The sequence below is a fragment of the Lepisosteus oculatus genome, chromosome 22 (assembly GCF_040954835.1).
Source record: "Lepisosteus oculatus isolate fLepOcu1 chromosome 22, fLepOcu1.hap2, whole genome shotgun sequence".
In the NCBI taxonomy this organism is placed as follows: Eukaryota; Metazoa; Chordata; class Actinopteri; order Semionotiformes; family Lepisosteidae; genus Lepisosteus; species Lepisosteus oculatus.
Window position 1 is genome coordinate 11,307,662 of NC_090717.1, and position 17,882 is coordinate 11,325,543.

Genomic DNA, 17,882 nt, shown 5'->3' on the forward strand with positions numbered 1-17,882 from the left:
GACCCAGATGGCAGAATTATGTCAAAGGTTACCTGCTTAATTGGTCACTGAAGCTATTCCCAAGTCTAAGAATGTTCCAGTGGTCTATGAAATGTGTTGTATCGTGACTATTCAGGATCAATGCAGGGACTCCAGTGGGGTGACTTATTTCATAGTGTAAAAAACAAAACTTCTCGGGAATTTTAAAATTCAATTTCCAACTGTGATGGCATATCGGAAAAATTAAACAGTTTGAGCTTTATTGTCCCATTGGGGAGACTTGTTTTACGGCACACTCCCAACATAATACAATGACCGATTAAATTTTACCAAGAAGTCAGTGCAACAGTGTTACCGCAAGATAAGGGAGAAGGTAGTAATGATACATTGTTGGACAAGGGATGTTGCAGTGGGGGTGAAAGATTTCCTGTGTCTGTTAGTGTTACACTTGGGGACACAGGCGTCTCCCAGATGGGAGAAGTGTGAACTCGCAGTGGGTGAGAGACACAATCCATCATACACTTTGCTTTGTTTGCCACCCTCTCTTTGTAGAGGATTTTTAAGGGGATTTAATTTGCCCCAATTAACACAATACAACCATGTGTGGGGAGCGTACTGGTGCACTATGGCTGCTGTCACATCATCCAGGTGGGGCTGCACACTGGTGGTGGTAGAGGGGAGTCCCCTTTACCTGTAAAGTGTTTTGAGTGGGGTGTCCAGAAAAGCGCTCTATAAGTGTAAGCAATTATTATTATTAAAAGCAAACACACAAATAGAATCTCTTTAAATTTGTTGATAACACAGTCCCGGTCAGTTTATTAAGGGACCCAGAAAACCATCATCAACCGATTCTAAATGACTTTACTAAACGGTGTAACGCGTTCTCTTTGCGATCACATGTTTTAAAAACAAGGGAGCTGGTCATGCATTTAAGGAAAAATGCTACACCCCTCCAACCTACTGTGATTCATGGTCAGACAGTAGAAACTGTCAATGACTACAAGTACTTTGGGCTGGTCATCGAGTCATAGACAGAAACCTGAGTTGGGATAAATGCCGTGACACCATTTCTAAAAAAGGACAACAGAGACATTTTTCTAAGGAAACTAAGATATTTCGAGGTAGATAGAACCATCCTAACACTTTTCTACTAAGGTCTTTTGCTGAAAGTGTCCTAACATTCTGTCTCACTTGCTGGTTTGGTAACATCGGTACCAGATTGAAATGGTAAGACTAGTCAAAATAAGTAGCAAATGAAGACTCTTGGTTACCCAGGGTGTGTTATTTGGATAAGCCTTAAAGCTTTTAGTAGGAATGATGGCGTATACACAGAAAGATATGTATTCCGATACCACCCCAGCGAGATCGTATATATCCCATCCTCTGATGTGTCTCTAACCACATCTCACTGCGTGCAGTCGAAACAGCCCTGCAGCTGTTCAACGCTGTTCTTGTCTCTGGTTTGCTCCTCTCGAACAACAGCTGGTGGATCGGCCTGAGAAGCACCGTGTTATGATCAGATGCCCAGTGGAGGTCTTGTGGGGGAGCAGGAGGAAATTGGAATGATCCCGTAGCAGGGATCGATAATTCTGTTCAGCAGCGTGGGGCAGGTCGCATATTGATAATATGTGCAAAGTGTATTTTTCTGCGGACGCTGACATTAAAAATGATTCTAGACGACTTTTTCTTCGTTCGCTTTGGGGTGGATATAAAAAACTGGGATAGCAGGGATGCTCAGCAGTTCAATGTCGGGTGTGCCGCTTCAATGTCGGACGGTAATATGTTGACACCAGCGTTTATTAATCATCAGACAGACCGTTATGTTTACCTGTGCTTACAGCGTCTCTCTCTCTGTCCAGTCGGGTAGAGAAAACCCTTCAGGCCTGACCTCATCGTCCTTTCTGTGTCATGGAGCCTGCTTTCTCTCCGTAAAAGCAAGTACGCAGGCATCGCCAAATTCGTGCAAGAATCGCACGCTGGCATAAAGTTCATCCAGCCTGGTGCCTTTCAAGGAGCGAATATTAGACAAAATCATCGTGGGCAGGGGGAGTTTATTCCTCCTCTGCCGGAGTCTCTGTCTCAAACCGTCCCTCTCACCGCGTTTACACTTTAATTTGAGTTTTTTAAAATCCGTATTCTGTGTAGAACACAGATTATCTTGAGGTAGTTAAATTCAGCCAGGTAGTCCTCGAGTAGTTTTACGTAAAAGAGTAAATATAGTTGAAGAAAAGAGAAATAAAAGAAAAAATCACAAGACAACTACAAAACTAACGGGGATCTGCCGCACGTCGCATTGAGAAGCGCCCAACTACAATTTTCATGTTCCTGAAGGCAGGAGAACAGAATCTAATTGAATTGGGATCGCCAAGCTTATTCATCATTTTCCAGTTCTTGATAAATTTGGTGCCATTCGTGTCTAGCCTAGAGCAATCAAATCACTGTCCTGCAGACTGATGTTTCTGCAAGTTTTCACTCCAATTTAGTTATTAATGAGCTTAAATAACTGTCTTAATTGGGCCAATTTTAGGCAATTAACTCATAATTTCAGCAGCAAACACACTTTAACATAGCTTTTCAGTTAGATGCAGAGTTAAGCATGTTAGTCGTGTTTATAAGAACTGAAATATTGAGGCAGTGCTCTACAGTTTTTGTATGCAGGTAAAAATCGGAATCTCACAACCTGCAACCTAGTCTTAGGAAATAGAGATGAAGTATTTAAATTCAACCATGGAGTCAGTTAAGAGCTTTCTTTTATTTAATACTTAGTAAGTAAATAGCCATTTCAGTTTGTTTTCAGTGTTTTCTGTTCAAGACTAAAAAGTTCAGTTTCTTCAGCCTTGTATGATATTCCCTATATCTTAACATACCTGGTTGCTCTTCTCCAGACTGATTCCAGGGTGGCAATATGTTTTCTGAAACAGTAAAAACAAAATCCGTAACATTTTAAATGAGACATTTCTAGGCCATTCTAACATTACATCCCTTGATTTAAATTGTACACTTTTAACTAGATATCATAACATATTGTTAGGCTTCCCCACATTTCCTAGATTATGAAAATGATAAGTCAACATATCTGTCTTTTCCATATGAAACCTATTCAAGCTCAGTGTTACCCATTTTGTATAAATAGATTCTATGTTTACCATGCACAACTCTGCACTCTGCATTAAATTTAATCTGCCATGAGTCTGCCCTTTTGTGAATTTCACTAGTTGCTTCTACATTGTTTGCCAATTTTGCTACTTTGGCATAATCTACAAAATTGACTGGTTTCTAAAAGTACCAAAATCTAGATCATTGATATAAACTAGGAAGAGTAGTGGTCCTAGTACAGGATACTGTGGTACTCCACTAATTTACATCACCCACAGTTGAGCATTCACCCCTTATCTGTATTGTCTCATTTCTATTTATTAACCAATTTCCAGTCCAATCAAGTAATTCCTTGACTGTCTACAGGTATGAACTACCTTTGCTAAATCCATGTTGACTTTTCCCTAGTGTCTTATTTTCATATACATGAACCTTTAATTTAGTTCCAATAGTTGTTTATCTAATGTTATGTGAAATAGAAGAGATACTTACTGGTCTAAAATTCCTTAACCCTTCTTATGCATTGCTACTGCATTAGCAATTTGAAGTCTATATGTATTACTCCTGTCTTGATAGACTGTTGGAAGAGTTGTGTCAACAGCTTCTGGATAATATATCTTGTTTCTTTGAGTATAATTGGTAGGATATCACTGGGTCCTGAGGATTTGTTCATTTTGGATGCCTTTAGTAAATTAAACACCTCTGCCTGTCTTTCTGCTGTCTGAGACATGCTGTGGATTTTCTTCCTAGTGAGCATCTGAGTGATACACTCCTTAAGTACATCAGGCATTCCCCTTTCATTGTCTAGCTGTGTCCCATTACTGTGCTGAATATTTTATACTTCACTCATAACAGTTCTTTTGTGCCTGTAGTACTGATAACTTATTATTTTCAAGCCTGTCAGTACTTTTTTAAATGAAAAAATCATTATTGCCTTATGTGTTAACAGATTTGAATCCAATTAGTCAGTTTTAGCACCCCTCATGTCCTGAGCCTTAGTGTGTTCTGTTGCCTAGTACTCAATACTTAACGGCTGAAACCTAGTGACTGTCTATCTTCTTCATTAAAAAGAAAGTCATCTTTCTTAGCTGTTGTACAACATTTATGACAATAAATTGCATATTTTGTGTATGTTTTAGTTAATTAAGGATTAAAGATCTTCAATGTCATGAAAAACATCAGCTTCACCAACTTCACCAAAGCGTCCGGACTGCAGTGGAGACTGGACACACTGCTGCTGGATGCACTTGCATTGTTGGCAAAGTGTTGACAATCATGTCATTCACCTCCAAGATAATAAAGTGTTTTTCTTTGTAGACTCTGGAAAATGTGTTATTATAGATACAAAATGTCATTTGTGTGTTAAAAAAACAAAGTGTGTCTTTAAATGATATCAGACAGGTAGTTATCCCTATTTGTTATTAGAAAGTACATATTAATTAGCATTTAATGCGGTCCGTTGGCTCTGTGGCTAAGGATCTGTGCCTGTGGCTGGAAGGTTGCTGGTTTGTGTCCCGCGGCCAGCAGAGGAATCCTACTCCGTTGGCCCCCTGAGCAAGGCCCTTCACCCCAACTGCTCCAGGGGCGCTGTACAATGGCTGACCCTGCGGTCTGACCCCAAGCTTCTCTCCCTGTCTGTGTGTCTTATGGAGAGCAAGTTTTGGTATGCGAAAAGACAAATTCCTAGTACAAGAAATTGTATATGGCCAATAAAGTGATCTTATCTTATTTCACAATGCTAACAGACAGGACTGCCTAACTAGACTTCTAATCCTGCATTGCTCGTATAAGGTCAGAGTCAGGAGCCACAGACACACATCAGTGCGACAGCTAACTCTATCCTGTGAAAAAGTTGCATATGCAATAATAAAAGTGCAAGAAATGCTGTTGGTTCCAATACCCATTTGTTGTTTTTTAATTCGTTTCAGTATGTGCATCTTAAAAAAAAACACCTTTTCAGGTGATGATCATTACACCAAAATGTGTTCCTTATAAGAAAATAACAGCTAAATAGATTCAAATGTCTATATCAAGATTTGAGTCAGCTTTCAGATCATGTGGAATCTTGAATCCGGCCCGGTGCCACGGTTTGGCTCCGTCCGGACCTGAGCACAGTGGAAGCAAACCCTCGCTCCTTCATTGGTCGCGCTTGTTGTCATGTTTATGAAGCCGCAGTGGATTGTGGGAGCGGTGGGCCTTTCCAATATGGCGGCTCACTGAGAGCTGTGGGGCTTCCATTATTTGACCAGTCACTTCAGGCAGGAGCAACTGCACTTCCAGAGCCGGGCTGCTTCACGCATTGCGTTTCTGGGCTCTGTATAACCTGCGTTTTCAGATGCAAAGTAAAGGCGCTAATCACTTTTGAAAAATAACGAATTTGTGCACGGAGTCACGCCCACTCTGTCAGAAAAAAAAAGGCGAGAGGCATAGAGAGAGAGAGAGAGCTCAGTAACCTGCAGCGTCTAGGCTCCTGACCCGGGCGGCGTTCACTGACATACACTGGTGATTACCATTTCGTTAACAGCACAATGGCTACTGGGTAGTGCATCGTAGTGGCCGTCGATATTTTTGCACGAGTCGGCTCGTTGCTGAGAACTCGTCTTTTTTAATGTCCGACCTGTCTGGCGTTTTTGTCTGGGGAGAGAGATGGGCGCAGCGGCCGTGGATTCGTCCCAGTGGCTGTCAGTGAAGGAAGAGACGATTTTCCTTCACGATGGGCTGATTCGGGTCACCGACCTGGCCGAGCTGCCCAGCGAGATCGGGGTCTCGGAACCGGGGGACAGCGAGCAGGAGGTGAGTCCAGCGACCCCGACACCAATTAAGCGTTTTTGTGTCGCGGGGGGAGGGGGGTATAGATACCCCCAGTGGGTGAAATGCTATGGGCAGATGAAAGTGGAGATAAAGGACCTACATTAATTAAACTGATGACGGCACCTAATGTAACGTTGACAGATTCAGTGTTCTGTATACATGCTGAATTGTTATCATGGTGTCTTGGTGTGAACAGCTGTGTAGCGCCACAGTACCACCCTGTTCATCTGTACTGAACAGAAAAACAAGTTGAGGTAGAGCAGGACTCGTGTGTCCTCAAAGCAAAGCCTTGTTTCAGGTGGAATTTCCCTTGCAGTGCAGTCTGTTCCGACCGAAATGACCCCTTAAATAGCGATACACATCGAAGTAATGGAAGAATAGATATCCCAGCCCTTTACTACGCAACCGTGCACTTTGAAATTGGAAGATATTGACTGACAGTTTTAGCAGTGGCTGTTTACATACACATTCTGAAGGGCTATCCATTGTCATTTAAAAATATCTTCAATGATTAAAATATCTTGCTCTGAAATCACTCTGTGTCAAGAACTTGTATATATGTACGCGGCTTATGTTTGAACTTCGTTTTATTGTATCGTTCCGCTAGAAATAAAGAAAGTCGGGGTTCCTGTCTTGAAGAGGCCGGTGTGTCAGGCGTTGAAGCTCCCCTTAGTTTGTTTACAGCGCTTTGCTTCTCAAAAACTCCAAAGACGCGACGTGCTTTGTAAGCTACTAACCCCTTAATTTTTTAACTTCCCAGGAAAGAGCAGACATGAGTTCCCCGACGTCTCCTGGGTGTTACTGTATGCATGTTGAGTCCTTTTGAATACTAACATAGCCGTGATATATAAGGGAAACCATCATGTTTGTGGCTGATTAGAAATTGCTCAGTCTTAGCCACGACATTACCAGCTGCTGTGTGCCAGTCTTCTACACATTTATTTCCATAGGAGTTCTGACCATTGCAAGTTTAAAATGATTGCCACACGTGAGAGCTTTGTTATTGGTACGACTAGAACTGTAAAGTGTTCCTCGGCACGTTTTTGTGAGACTGCTGGTGAGGCCTAGTCATGGTGGGAGATCAAGAGTGCAAATTTATAAATTGCTACTTTTGTAGATGGTAAAGATATTGGGTTATATGCCCATCCTCAAATTACATTAAAAATGTCTTAGGCCTACTATTTGTAAGAAATAAAGACCGAGACATTTCTGACATACAGTATCTCGAATACCTTAACCTAATTTTGAGAGGGTGCTGAAAGTGCTTTGCAATTTGGCATGCAATAATTTGTGAGAGTTTTAAAAAAATAGCTATATGTTCTATTTTATTTTTAGTGGTTTGGTGCATTTCCTCTAAATCTACATTGATTTAGTTACATTTGGAAACATGGTGGGAAAGTGAATGGACGTGTGCATTATAATAAATTAATATAAATTAAATTAATGAAAACTCTGAAAGAACAATAGCAGTGCTTGCAAAAGAAAATAGTCATTCTTTGGAAGTTTAAAACGTTTTTACATTTTACCCACGTTTCCACTATGTGGAAGATATTGAGCCACTCAGTGAGAAGTACAGTAGTGTTTTTTTAAGGTTGCTTACAGCATGGCTAGATCTATGCGGTGGCTCTGAAATGGGAAACATGCAGTTTCAAACCTGGAACTGTGGCAAAAACAGTATAACTGTTCTGCAGCTGTGCTTATGACAGCTCTGTAATTCTCCTCCAGTGAAATTTGAAAGTTAATTTTACTGCCTGTGTTGTACTTACTTCAGATTGGTTTGTCATTCCTAAGTACTAATTAAAAGGGAGTAATTGAGTTTTATGAGATGTTCCAACACTGTTAGATAGTTGAGTTCCCACCATATAGGCTTAACTTCCCAATTTGAATTATTTGTTTGACATACTGTTCTAATTTGAATGTACAGTGTTTACATCTCGTTTGAAATTCACTGATTGGCACCCTGTCATTTCTGACATTCATAACGTAAGTGAAATATTCTGCACAGATTTACTGTATCTTATGCACTATGTATTTGCACCAGGTCCCTTTTTGTTCAAAGGCATGGCATTGTATGAGGCTTTAAGACAGTGTAGCAGCTCTTTTAAATACAATAACAATAACTTAAGTTTTAAACAAAAGGTAGTTTCTGCATTGCAATTGCCCTGATTTAGAGTGAAATACAATTTTACATGGTGTTTGCAATCTAAAACCAGTACAGATCCTAGGGTTTGTAAACAGGCTTCTGCAATCACCTTTAGCCTGGCTGTCATTTATTCTCTTTTGTATTTGCACAACAGTTGGGATTCAGCAATGTTATCAAGAGTCACCTGTTTCCTATACATACAGTGAATGAGTCACTGTCTCTGATTTTAGAGACTGATGACTGATTTACTTTTTTTTACTGATGTGTGTGTGTGTGTGTATAAATATTGATTTTCAGTTTTTTTAGAACATGAATTTATAATTTGGGGACAAAATAAATTGCATATTTAATGTTCTTAATATGTTGCAAAAGCCAGTTTTGAACAGTGACGCACCAAATTATACAGAATCCTAAAAGTACATATATTTTGTATTACAATGTAGTAAACTGTATATAGGCTTTAAATATAAACACTTAATAGAAATGTTTATGTAATAAACATTGAGCTATTTAATGTTTAATGAGATTATAACATTATAGGTTATTATTGACAATGCTGAAAGTGAAGTATAGGCTAGTTTAACTGTTACTGTTTCTCGGAGAAGGTAATTTTCTGTTAAACTTAGTCTAGCACAGAATAGTTACAGAAGACATTTGTAATTAGCCAATTCATCACAGTAGTTCTTGAATAAACTATGAGAGAACTAACAGTATGAGAAGCACAGTTCCAGGTACTCTGACATTTCATGGCTGCACAATGATCCTTCCTCCAGAAACCTTGACCAGTGGCTGCAAGAGCACAGATGTGTGTTCACGTTTGGATTGGATGTGTTGCTTCCCATACTGCTATTGGCTAGTTCAGAAGACTAATCATATTTTTACTTTTATAATGACTGAATAAAATTACAGTAGGGGAAATTTTTTTTTCTTTTCATTTTTTCCACCTCTGTTGCTTCAAAACAAAAATCCTGATCTTTTCCCCAGATCCTTTCTGCTCAAACCCTTTATTTTCAAACTGGATGTGTTTGGAAATGATTGCAGAGCTACAGTACATGTTGCAAACAAACCCCACTGTGCTTACTTGGAGACAGAGGGCAGAAAAGTTGGCACATTTCAATGTCTGCTTTTCTTTTTTTTTACCCTATTAAAATAACTGTTGAAACTTCAGCAGAGTTATCTTTCTTTGCTTGTAATACACTTTTTTTGGAAGTGTGCATTTTTTATTTTTCTGAACCACCTTGGTGTTATTTTCAATGTGAGCAGCCAGATGAGCCGTTCTCTTTGTGAGTAATGGCTCTGTTGTCATCCCCCGTGTCTTGTGAGTATTCCAGCTCTGACATAGTGCATTGAATATTCAAAGTGAGCTCTCTATGCTTTCTGTATGGGTTTTTCACAAATTGTCCTTTTGGATGCGCTCATTATCCATTGTTGTTTTTTGGAAGAAGACGACCAGGTTAAAAAAAAAAAATCCAAAACTTTTCATTGAAGTAATGTACTTACAACCTTGGGTTACATTATTACAGAGAAAGGCAATTCCTACAGCACAGTGTCCCCAGTCACTGTACAGGGCAATGGCTTGTAAATATGGTGCACAGGCATCTACAGGTTCACAGACATGACCTGCAGCAGCACCCAGGCTTTCTTTGGATATGTCTTATCCATGTACTGATGCCCGGCCCTGCTTAGCTCCTGAGGTTTAATGAGCTCAGGCTAGAAGGCAATAATGTTGTCATACTTAACATTTGGTGGTAGCATCATATTCACACCAGAAAGCTCATGTCATAGTGCCTTTGAAGATATGCACCCCCCTGAACAATTGCAATTATTGTTGTTTCTACCAGAATTTCTTAATGAAATTATTCATCCCCTTGATTCACACAGCATACACAACAATTTATATCGTTTTTTGTGTAACAAAAACTTATGATAGATGGAAATGTTATAGCTGAATATTCACTCTTACAGAGTCAATACATAGCAGACCCACCTTTTGCAACAGTTACGGGTTTGAGTCTTCTTGGGTGTGTCTCTTATCAGCTTTGCACAGCTGGATTTGGAGATTTTTCACCATTTTTCCTTGCAGATTTGCTCAAGTTTTGTCAGTATAGATGAGGAGCATCGGTGACCCCTAGTATTCAAGTCCTTCCACAGATTCTTGATAGAATTCAAGTTTGGGCTTGAATTTTGGCCTGGCCACTCAGGATTTACCTTCTTGTTCTGAAGCCACTTCAGTGTCACTTTGACTATCTGCTTGTGGTTGTTGTTCCATTTGGACATGAATCTTCGCCAAGTTTGTTTCTAGGTCAAGCTGGTTCTTCAGAAGCATTTGCTTATTTGGTTCCATTTATTGTTCCTGACAGCTCAGTACCTGCTGCTGAAAAGTATCCCCATAAGATGATACTACCACAACCGTGCTATCGGGATGGTATTACATGGGTGATGAGCTGTGTTGCGGTGTGTGCCAGGCACATTGCTGTGTATTCAGGCCAAAGGGTTCAATTTTTGTTTCATCAGGCGGAAATCTTTTGCAACATGGTCTGGGGATCTACCTGATAAAGCTTATGCTATTCACTTTTGTCTAGCTGCTCTCATGTGATCTTGCATAGAGGCTGAATCTGTGTAGAGCTAGAGAGCTGTCTGCATGCTCATTGAGTTCCTGGTCACTTCTCTGAGCACGATCCTTCTTGCCTGGTTGCTCAGTTTGGGAGGACGGCCTGCACTAAGGAGAGCCTGGTGGTTCTGTATTCTTTCTGTTTCCTAAAGATGACCTGACTGTACTCCAGGGAACATTGAATACCCTTGATATGTTTTTATTCCACTCCCTTAGATCTGTGCATCTTCATAATTCTATCTGAAGTTGTAAGAAACAGCTCATTGGTATTGATGGTGGAGTTTCTCAAGCAAGGTGAATACTTTCTGAAGGCACTATGCATTGAGATCATAATAGTGCTGCTGAGACAAAGGAAAATGGAAAGGAACTAGTAAAAACTTTTCATTGTAAAAATAGTATCTTCCAGAATGAACAACTTCACCTATCAAGGATGTATCACCATTACTATTGAATAAAATAGCCCTGATGCTATAAAAGTGTTTTGTGAACTGTATGAGCAAATTAAAGAAAAGGCATGACTCTGACTCAAACATGCCAGTAAATCCTGTTTTATGAGCTGGAAAATATAGTATGTTTCCTGTTTTAGAAAACTGTGTGTCAGGTTTAATGTTTGCAATTAGAAGTGAGTTTACATAGCCCAGTGAAAGAAGTGTTGATCATCTAAGCGAAAAAGATAAATTGTCTTGTTTAAAACTGCAAAATGTTTTGAAATACATTTGAAAAGTATTGCAGATGTGACTATATTACCATAATGGATTCTTTAATACCTTTACCTTGAGGTATTCATTGGAGTGTTTAGGCGATATGTTGAGCATTGAAGTGTAGGCTACACAGCAAGGAGTTCATGAATTAAAACTGCAGAAAAGCATTCATTTCCTGTCGGAGTTAATGGGGAGCTATGCAGTGACACTCTATTGACAAGTGTGCAAATGGTCCCTTTCCCACTTAACAAATATGCTCAGCAATTTTCAGAGAAAACTGTTTTGTTTTTCCCACTGCAAATGTGTACTGAGAAATATTCTGCTCACACTTTTTGACTGTAACGAGAACATTCCATTTCTGGAAACACATGAAAACATTCTCTGAAGTGTGTGCTATTTAGAAGCTGCATGTTTTATTTTAATTCTGTGCTGTTTAAGATTTACTCACAAAAGAAAAGGAAAAGAGAAATCTATTTTCTTTGTACTTTCTGTTAGTTTGCCATTAGCGTTAAAATTCCTCAGGTCCAACATATCACAAAACATACAGATAGTTTGAGATCTTCAATTTAGGACAATGTGCAGGACTAAAGATAGAGAAGACCTCATCGGGACTTCATAGTGCCAAATACATTTTTACTCCATCTTTTTAAAATTTTGCTGTTATCCTAATGCAGGTCTGTCATTTTGAGGCCAAGACCTGGTTTAAACTACATTCCTGCAGGAAGATAATACCTTATTTCTTTCTTTTCAGTGCCCTTTCATGCATTCAAAGTAAATATCTGTGAACATTTAAACTGTTGTTGGTCCTGTGAGAATGATGGATTTTATTAGAGAAGATATTCTCTGCTGCAGTCTTATCTATCAGAAAACATGGGTATATCAAATTATTTTGTAAGTTTTACTTGCTAAAAGGTAAACCAGCTTTCTTTACAAACGACAGCATCATGATATGCTAAATATGAACTGCCACTGATGTAGATCACCATAAAGACAGGACAGAATTGTATTAGATTCAGAAAACAATACCGTTTGATCTTTATTTTAAGTATGCAATATTTTTTTTTTTAATAATGTTTCCTCCAAAGTATGATGTCATGTCATCTGCTGCTTTTGTAAGACTGATAGTTCTTCCTCCTGATACTTGAGGTTGTTTGTGCATTGGGAGCCTGAAATTCTTCATGCATCTTCTCTGCAGGCAGCTCCAGTGGTGCTCTGCTAGCTGTGCTTCAGTTCCTGGGATTATTGACCAGTGTGGGCTGCTCCATTTGGATCACTGCCCTCCTGGCTGTAGAGCACATTATGCCTTCAGGTTTGAGGCTTTTAGAAGATGAGCTGCTTTGACCTCGCTGTGTTTTGCGTTTCCTTTTACTAGCTGATAAGATAAAGATATCTTAAGATAAATGAGCACTGCCCTAAAATTGCAAAAACAGCAGTGTCGCTTTTATGTACTGTACCTTGTTTGGTCACTTAAGAGTCTAGGAACTGCGCCTGTGTTAAATACAAAAACTGATATATTTTTTTAATTATTCTCTTAGCATTACACCTCTCCTAATTTTGGATATTCTGAGTGCATTAAAGTATCAATTTTTTTGTACTCTTAAAAACTAAAATCACCTTTTAACAGATTGTGACGATAAAACCTTTTATTCAATACACTCTTCAGCCTACGTGGTGGATCAAGATAGGCAGCAATCCTGATACTTTTGAATTTAAATCTTTCTAGATGCACCTTAAGCACGTCAGTAACAATACGTTTTTTTTTGTCAGCATTAATATGTCATTTTTGGAGGCGATCCAGATAATGTATTATGGAGATCTGCACTGAAATAGAAGCAATTCGATTGCTATATAGCATTAGAAAGACATTTAGATACAGATATTGACAAGAGACAGCTTTCACAGTCTCCAGTTTCAAAGCTACAAATAGCTCCCGAGTCACTCTGTGGAGTGTAATTAATCCATTCCACCCCTATCCATTTGGAGAAAGACTAATTGGTTTGATTTTTAACTGATTTTTATAAGAATTAAAAATAATTAAAAATGCAGTAGGCTACACATTCCTTGAACTCAAACTAAACTGTAATTGGTTATTAACCATAAGGACAATTACACAAAACTGAATGCCTTGCTTGTTGTTTTCTAAAGGACTGTGAATGTTGTATGTAAAACCTTTGGCTATTGCTATAATGCTTCATTGTCATTTGCATTGTGTGAACAATGTTCCAGCTGGTACCTGTCACATTTTGCATAAGTGGCTTGTAACGTTCCACCATTCATTCCTGCTGATTCATGGATGTGTGATCTCTGGCTGTCGAAGGGAGGTCATTTTAGTTGTGTTTGTTTGAGAGTATGGCTAAATCCTTTGCTGTGAAGAATCTAGACTGGCCTGCTTCACATGGTTGTGTATTATATACATGTATATGTAAAAATCAGCTCTTTATTAAGGGTTCTGCATCCTTAAAACTAGGACATTGGAAATAGGAACACATGTGTACGTCTTCCCCCCCCAAGGAAGAAGAGGTTGGTAAACCTCTTTAGGCATCTGCTTGTATTTTGTCCTGTGGAGCCGAGCTGTACATTATTCCGTAATGTTTAGGTGCACAATGTATAGAATCCGGTGTACCGTTTGATCTAAAAATGTTTAATTCACATCAGTATAGGTTGCATCGGTTTGGCGAACAGGAAAAAGTCTAGGGTCTGCATTAATTTCCCTTAATGACAAGCTCTTGATTAAAGTGGATTGGTCCTGTATTAGTATGGTTGCTTATCCTTCATTATGGAATGCACCCTAAGTTTGAAATCAAACTAAACCCAGTAAAAACAATGGCAATATTTTTAACAGAAATAGTTACTGAAGTCACAGAGAAATATAGTATATCATGACAGAATGCACAGTGCATGTGACTGGTGTTTGGTGTTTCAGACTGCTTCTAGGATTAATTGAATCTGGGTAGCATTATTTGTGTTTAACTTGAACCCTTTAAGCCGAACCTATGCCTCCTGAAGTGCCTTGGTCCTGAAACCATGCGTCAGACTGCTAGCCCATGGGGTCATTCATCCTGCCTGTGAGCAGCATGGCAGGATAATGTGTGGTGCAGGTGTGACAGTGGTGTGATCGCGATAGTTGTGACTGGAGCGTGAAAAAGCACCTGACTGCAGTGGCCTCTGTGTCTGAACTAGTCTGCATGAAAAGAGCACACCCCACCTCGGTCCTTGAACTCTGTTGGGTCAGTTAGTGTGCTTTTTGTCTTCTTTTCTTGTAGGCCACCTTCTGCATTCTACCACTTCCTGTACTAAACCATTTTAAGTCTAGAAATTTTAAGTTTTCTATTCTGGGTGCATTAGTTTTCAGTTTGCCATGGAAATACAAAGTGGCTAAGACGTGTGTAGGGAAATCGAGGATCCTGATGGCCAGGCCAAGCGGTGGCTGGATGGGGAACTGGCAAGAGAGTTTAGGCTCTTAAAACCTGTGGCTGCATCGTACAATCTACATTAAGCCTTGCTTTGTCAGGGTTGTGCAGCAAATCCCTGACCTGTCTTCCTGTAGGTTATTGTCACGTAAATGGGTCCTCTAATACTGTAACTAGAAATGTAATCTTCCACAGTCTGAGTGGGAGCAAATGAATGCAAAGCCCAGGACCTCGAGTGCCAAAGACCTTTGCAAAATGGCATGATGTCTTACCCCACTAAAGGTTAATGCCTTGCCTTTATTTGATGCTTTTCATTTCAGTTATCCTTTGTGATATATTACTTTAAATATCATAGATAATGTGTTTAGCTTTTAAGCAGACTGTTTTTGAATGTAACAGGTGAAGTACTCTCTTCTCTCACAGACCAAAGCATTAACTCTGGTCTTTCAGACGATTCAGTTTGAATATGAATTTGTGTTAATATGCACCTTTACTACTCTGTTTAAAACAGGAAAAGGGAAGAGACAAGAATTTGCTGCAAGAAGTGAACAAAATCAGTAAATCTCCTTCTAATATAAAGATCAGATCAGTAAAAAGACATTCACCATCTGGAAATTGTTGGATAGGGGATTAATGTAGAGTGCCGACATCTTAATCCCATGTCATTTGTGCTGTCTGCTAACATAAGTAGACATACCAACTGTGAATTGTTCATAATTGCTGTTGATGGATTTGTAATACTAGTTAGTTTTTCCCTTGGTTACATGTAACAGTTTACATATGTAATGGGTTGATCATTATTCTCTTTCTGCATAATCTTTAAACTGGTTACTAAAGCTTCCCCATATTAACTCTGCTGTGTTTGGACAGGGTGACACAAAATGAATTCATTCACTAACTTTTATGCCTCAAAACAATTGAGTCCGATTTGGTTTTTGTTTACATATGACACATGCCCAGGCCCTGCTAATAGTAGCCCATGCTTTACATTGACATTGTGATTAGTGGGTTAGTGGAGTGGTCTCCAGTATCTGCTTCACTGTAACATGAGGACAGTAATGCAGCCTAATTCATTTCATTCCCTCTTGCTTGGCGCCATCTCACTTTGCTGAAGAAGACTGCTGGCTGAGCGGTATGGGAGAGAGAAACGGTGAAGTGAGAATATCTGGTAGTGCTGGCCTCCAAAGGGCAAAGCCCGTTAACATCAGTCTGAGTAAGATTATTTCAAACGCTGTATCTCAAGCAGTGTACTGTAAAAGCACATATGAAAAGGAACCGTGGCAGGTCTAGGGGCATCCGAGGGATTTTGTTTTGCGGTAGTTAGTCCTTCTAAAAAGAAAAATCAAAGAATGAGTTAAATGCCCCTCTGCAAGGAATATTTTTATTTGCATCATTTCCCCCAGAACATGAAATGAAATCTCATGGTGTTATTATATCTGTGTGTTCTACGGGTTTGGTGTAACTATGTTCAATGTTCTTATTCTAGAGAGAGGGCGAATGTGGCTAGAGGCTGATTTCTCAGTTGATTATTGTGTTTGTAGAAAACCTCCTTTGTTAATGATTGAATGTGCTCGTTTACAAATATTTTCTGCTTTCCTCAAGGACTTGTGGATTAATATCAGCAGCTCCCAGTTTGTTTTGAGAGATGCTTAATTCCTTATTTTTTATTCTCTACTATAACATGATCCGGTGATCATTTTTGTGAACTTTCACTAGTCTTCAAGTACAGCCTACGTTTCTCTCCAGTCTCTGAATCACCTCAGCTCTCAAGTAGTTGATGACTTCCTCCTGTTTTGCATTTGATGTGGTCAAAATGAAAAGGTGTTTTATTCTTTGCACTCTGTGATATGTCTGCTTAGTGCTTAGACATCATGGGTTTTATTTTTGTGTGCTCTGGCTAATCTTAAGAATAAGTGTTTTGCAATGTCTCTGTATATCTAAATCTGATACAGTTATTTCTGTCTTGTGTGGTGTTAGGTCCCCAACTGGGTTTACCGGTTTGTCTCTCTTTGTAGTTTGCTTACCTAAAATCACAGAATTGTTCTTGATTTCTAGGCTGTGATATATTTCGTTTCCCTGCCTCAAATTTAATCATAACGTAATTGCCTATTCTCAATCTTGTGTTATACAGTATGTGGAATGCATATCCTTACCTCACGTTTCAGTGTGAAAGGATGCAAGCGTTTTGAAGAATCTGGATCTGGATCAATCTGGATTGATCGGGAACTGGATTTCCACATAGACCAAGCCAGTTTCACAGAGCTTTCCAGGAAGGTTAATGCTGATTGTGTCTCTCAAGCCAGGAGGTTACAGGGGTCCCTGTTAAATGGAGATTGGTGTGAGCTCTGGCTAGGTACAATAACTCTTGGTTAATTGTGCCTCATGTGTTGGGGAATCCTGGTCATAGTCAAATAGTGACATGGCCTGGGTGTGAGTTCATGATAACAGGGGATGTGGAGCAACTGGCATTTTTATTTTACCATTTGTTGTCTTGGTCTTTTACAGAACTTCAAACAATTATAGTTCTGTTTCTGTGTACAATATTGCTAAAAATATTTGTGATATTAAGTACATTGTTTGCTGTCTTATTTTTAATTGATTCTAATCTAATTTACCTAACAAACTATAGCTATTTATTCCTGTATGCATAGCACACGCTTCTCATTACTAGGATTTCTTGCATTCTAATAATTTGAAATGCAGTTTCTATTTATGGCACAACTGAAAGATTCAGTGCATTCCCTGAGCAGTGCAGCTGTAATTACTGTTAACAATACTGTTGTTTTGCTTCTTTATGTGTTCTGCTTGTCATATTTACTGCTTAGGTTTTTGCTTTCTAATTGTTCTTTAAAAAAAGACTGTTCAGAGCTGACTGGCTGTGAAGGCTGCCCTGAGCACTGCCACCCCTGTGGACTGCACAGACCTGTGGAGCACTCTTGTGCTTGTAGTGTGGCAGTAATTTACACCCACTGTGGAGAGGTTCAAATCAGGAAACAAGGAACAATCCAATTATTCTTTGGAAACCGTTTGTTTCAGTAGGACCACTGGTTTAAGGAATGCCACAGTTGTGATAAGTTGGAATGGAATCAATATGAAATGTGTGTGCTAAATGGTGTAATGGATTTTTTAAA

General features: G+C 39.3%; 1 protein-coding gene across 7 annotated transcripts in view; it reads left to right on the top strand.

The window, feature by feature from the left end:
* The first annotated feature begins 5,246 nt into the window (after positions 1 to 5,246).
* The window catches only part of LOC102698045 (probable E3 ubiquitin-protein ligase HECTD4), an 87,148-nt gene continuing 74,512 nt past the window's right edge, over positions 5,247 to 17,882 (top strand). For all 7 annotated transcript variants that reach the window (XM_069182296.1, XM_069182300.1, XM_069182295.1 and 4 more), the window contains exon 1: positions 5,247 to 5,868. In XM_069182296.1, the coding sequence (XP_069038397.1) occupies positions 5,722 to 5,868 (147 nt within the window). In that variant the 5' untranslated portion in view covers positions 5,247 to 5,721. The remainder of the gene's footprint in view (positions 5,869 to 17,882) is intronic.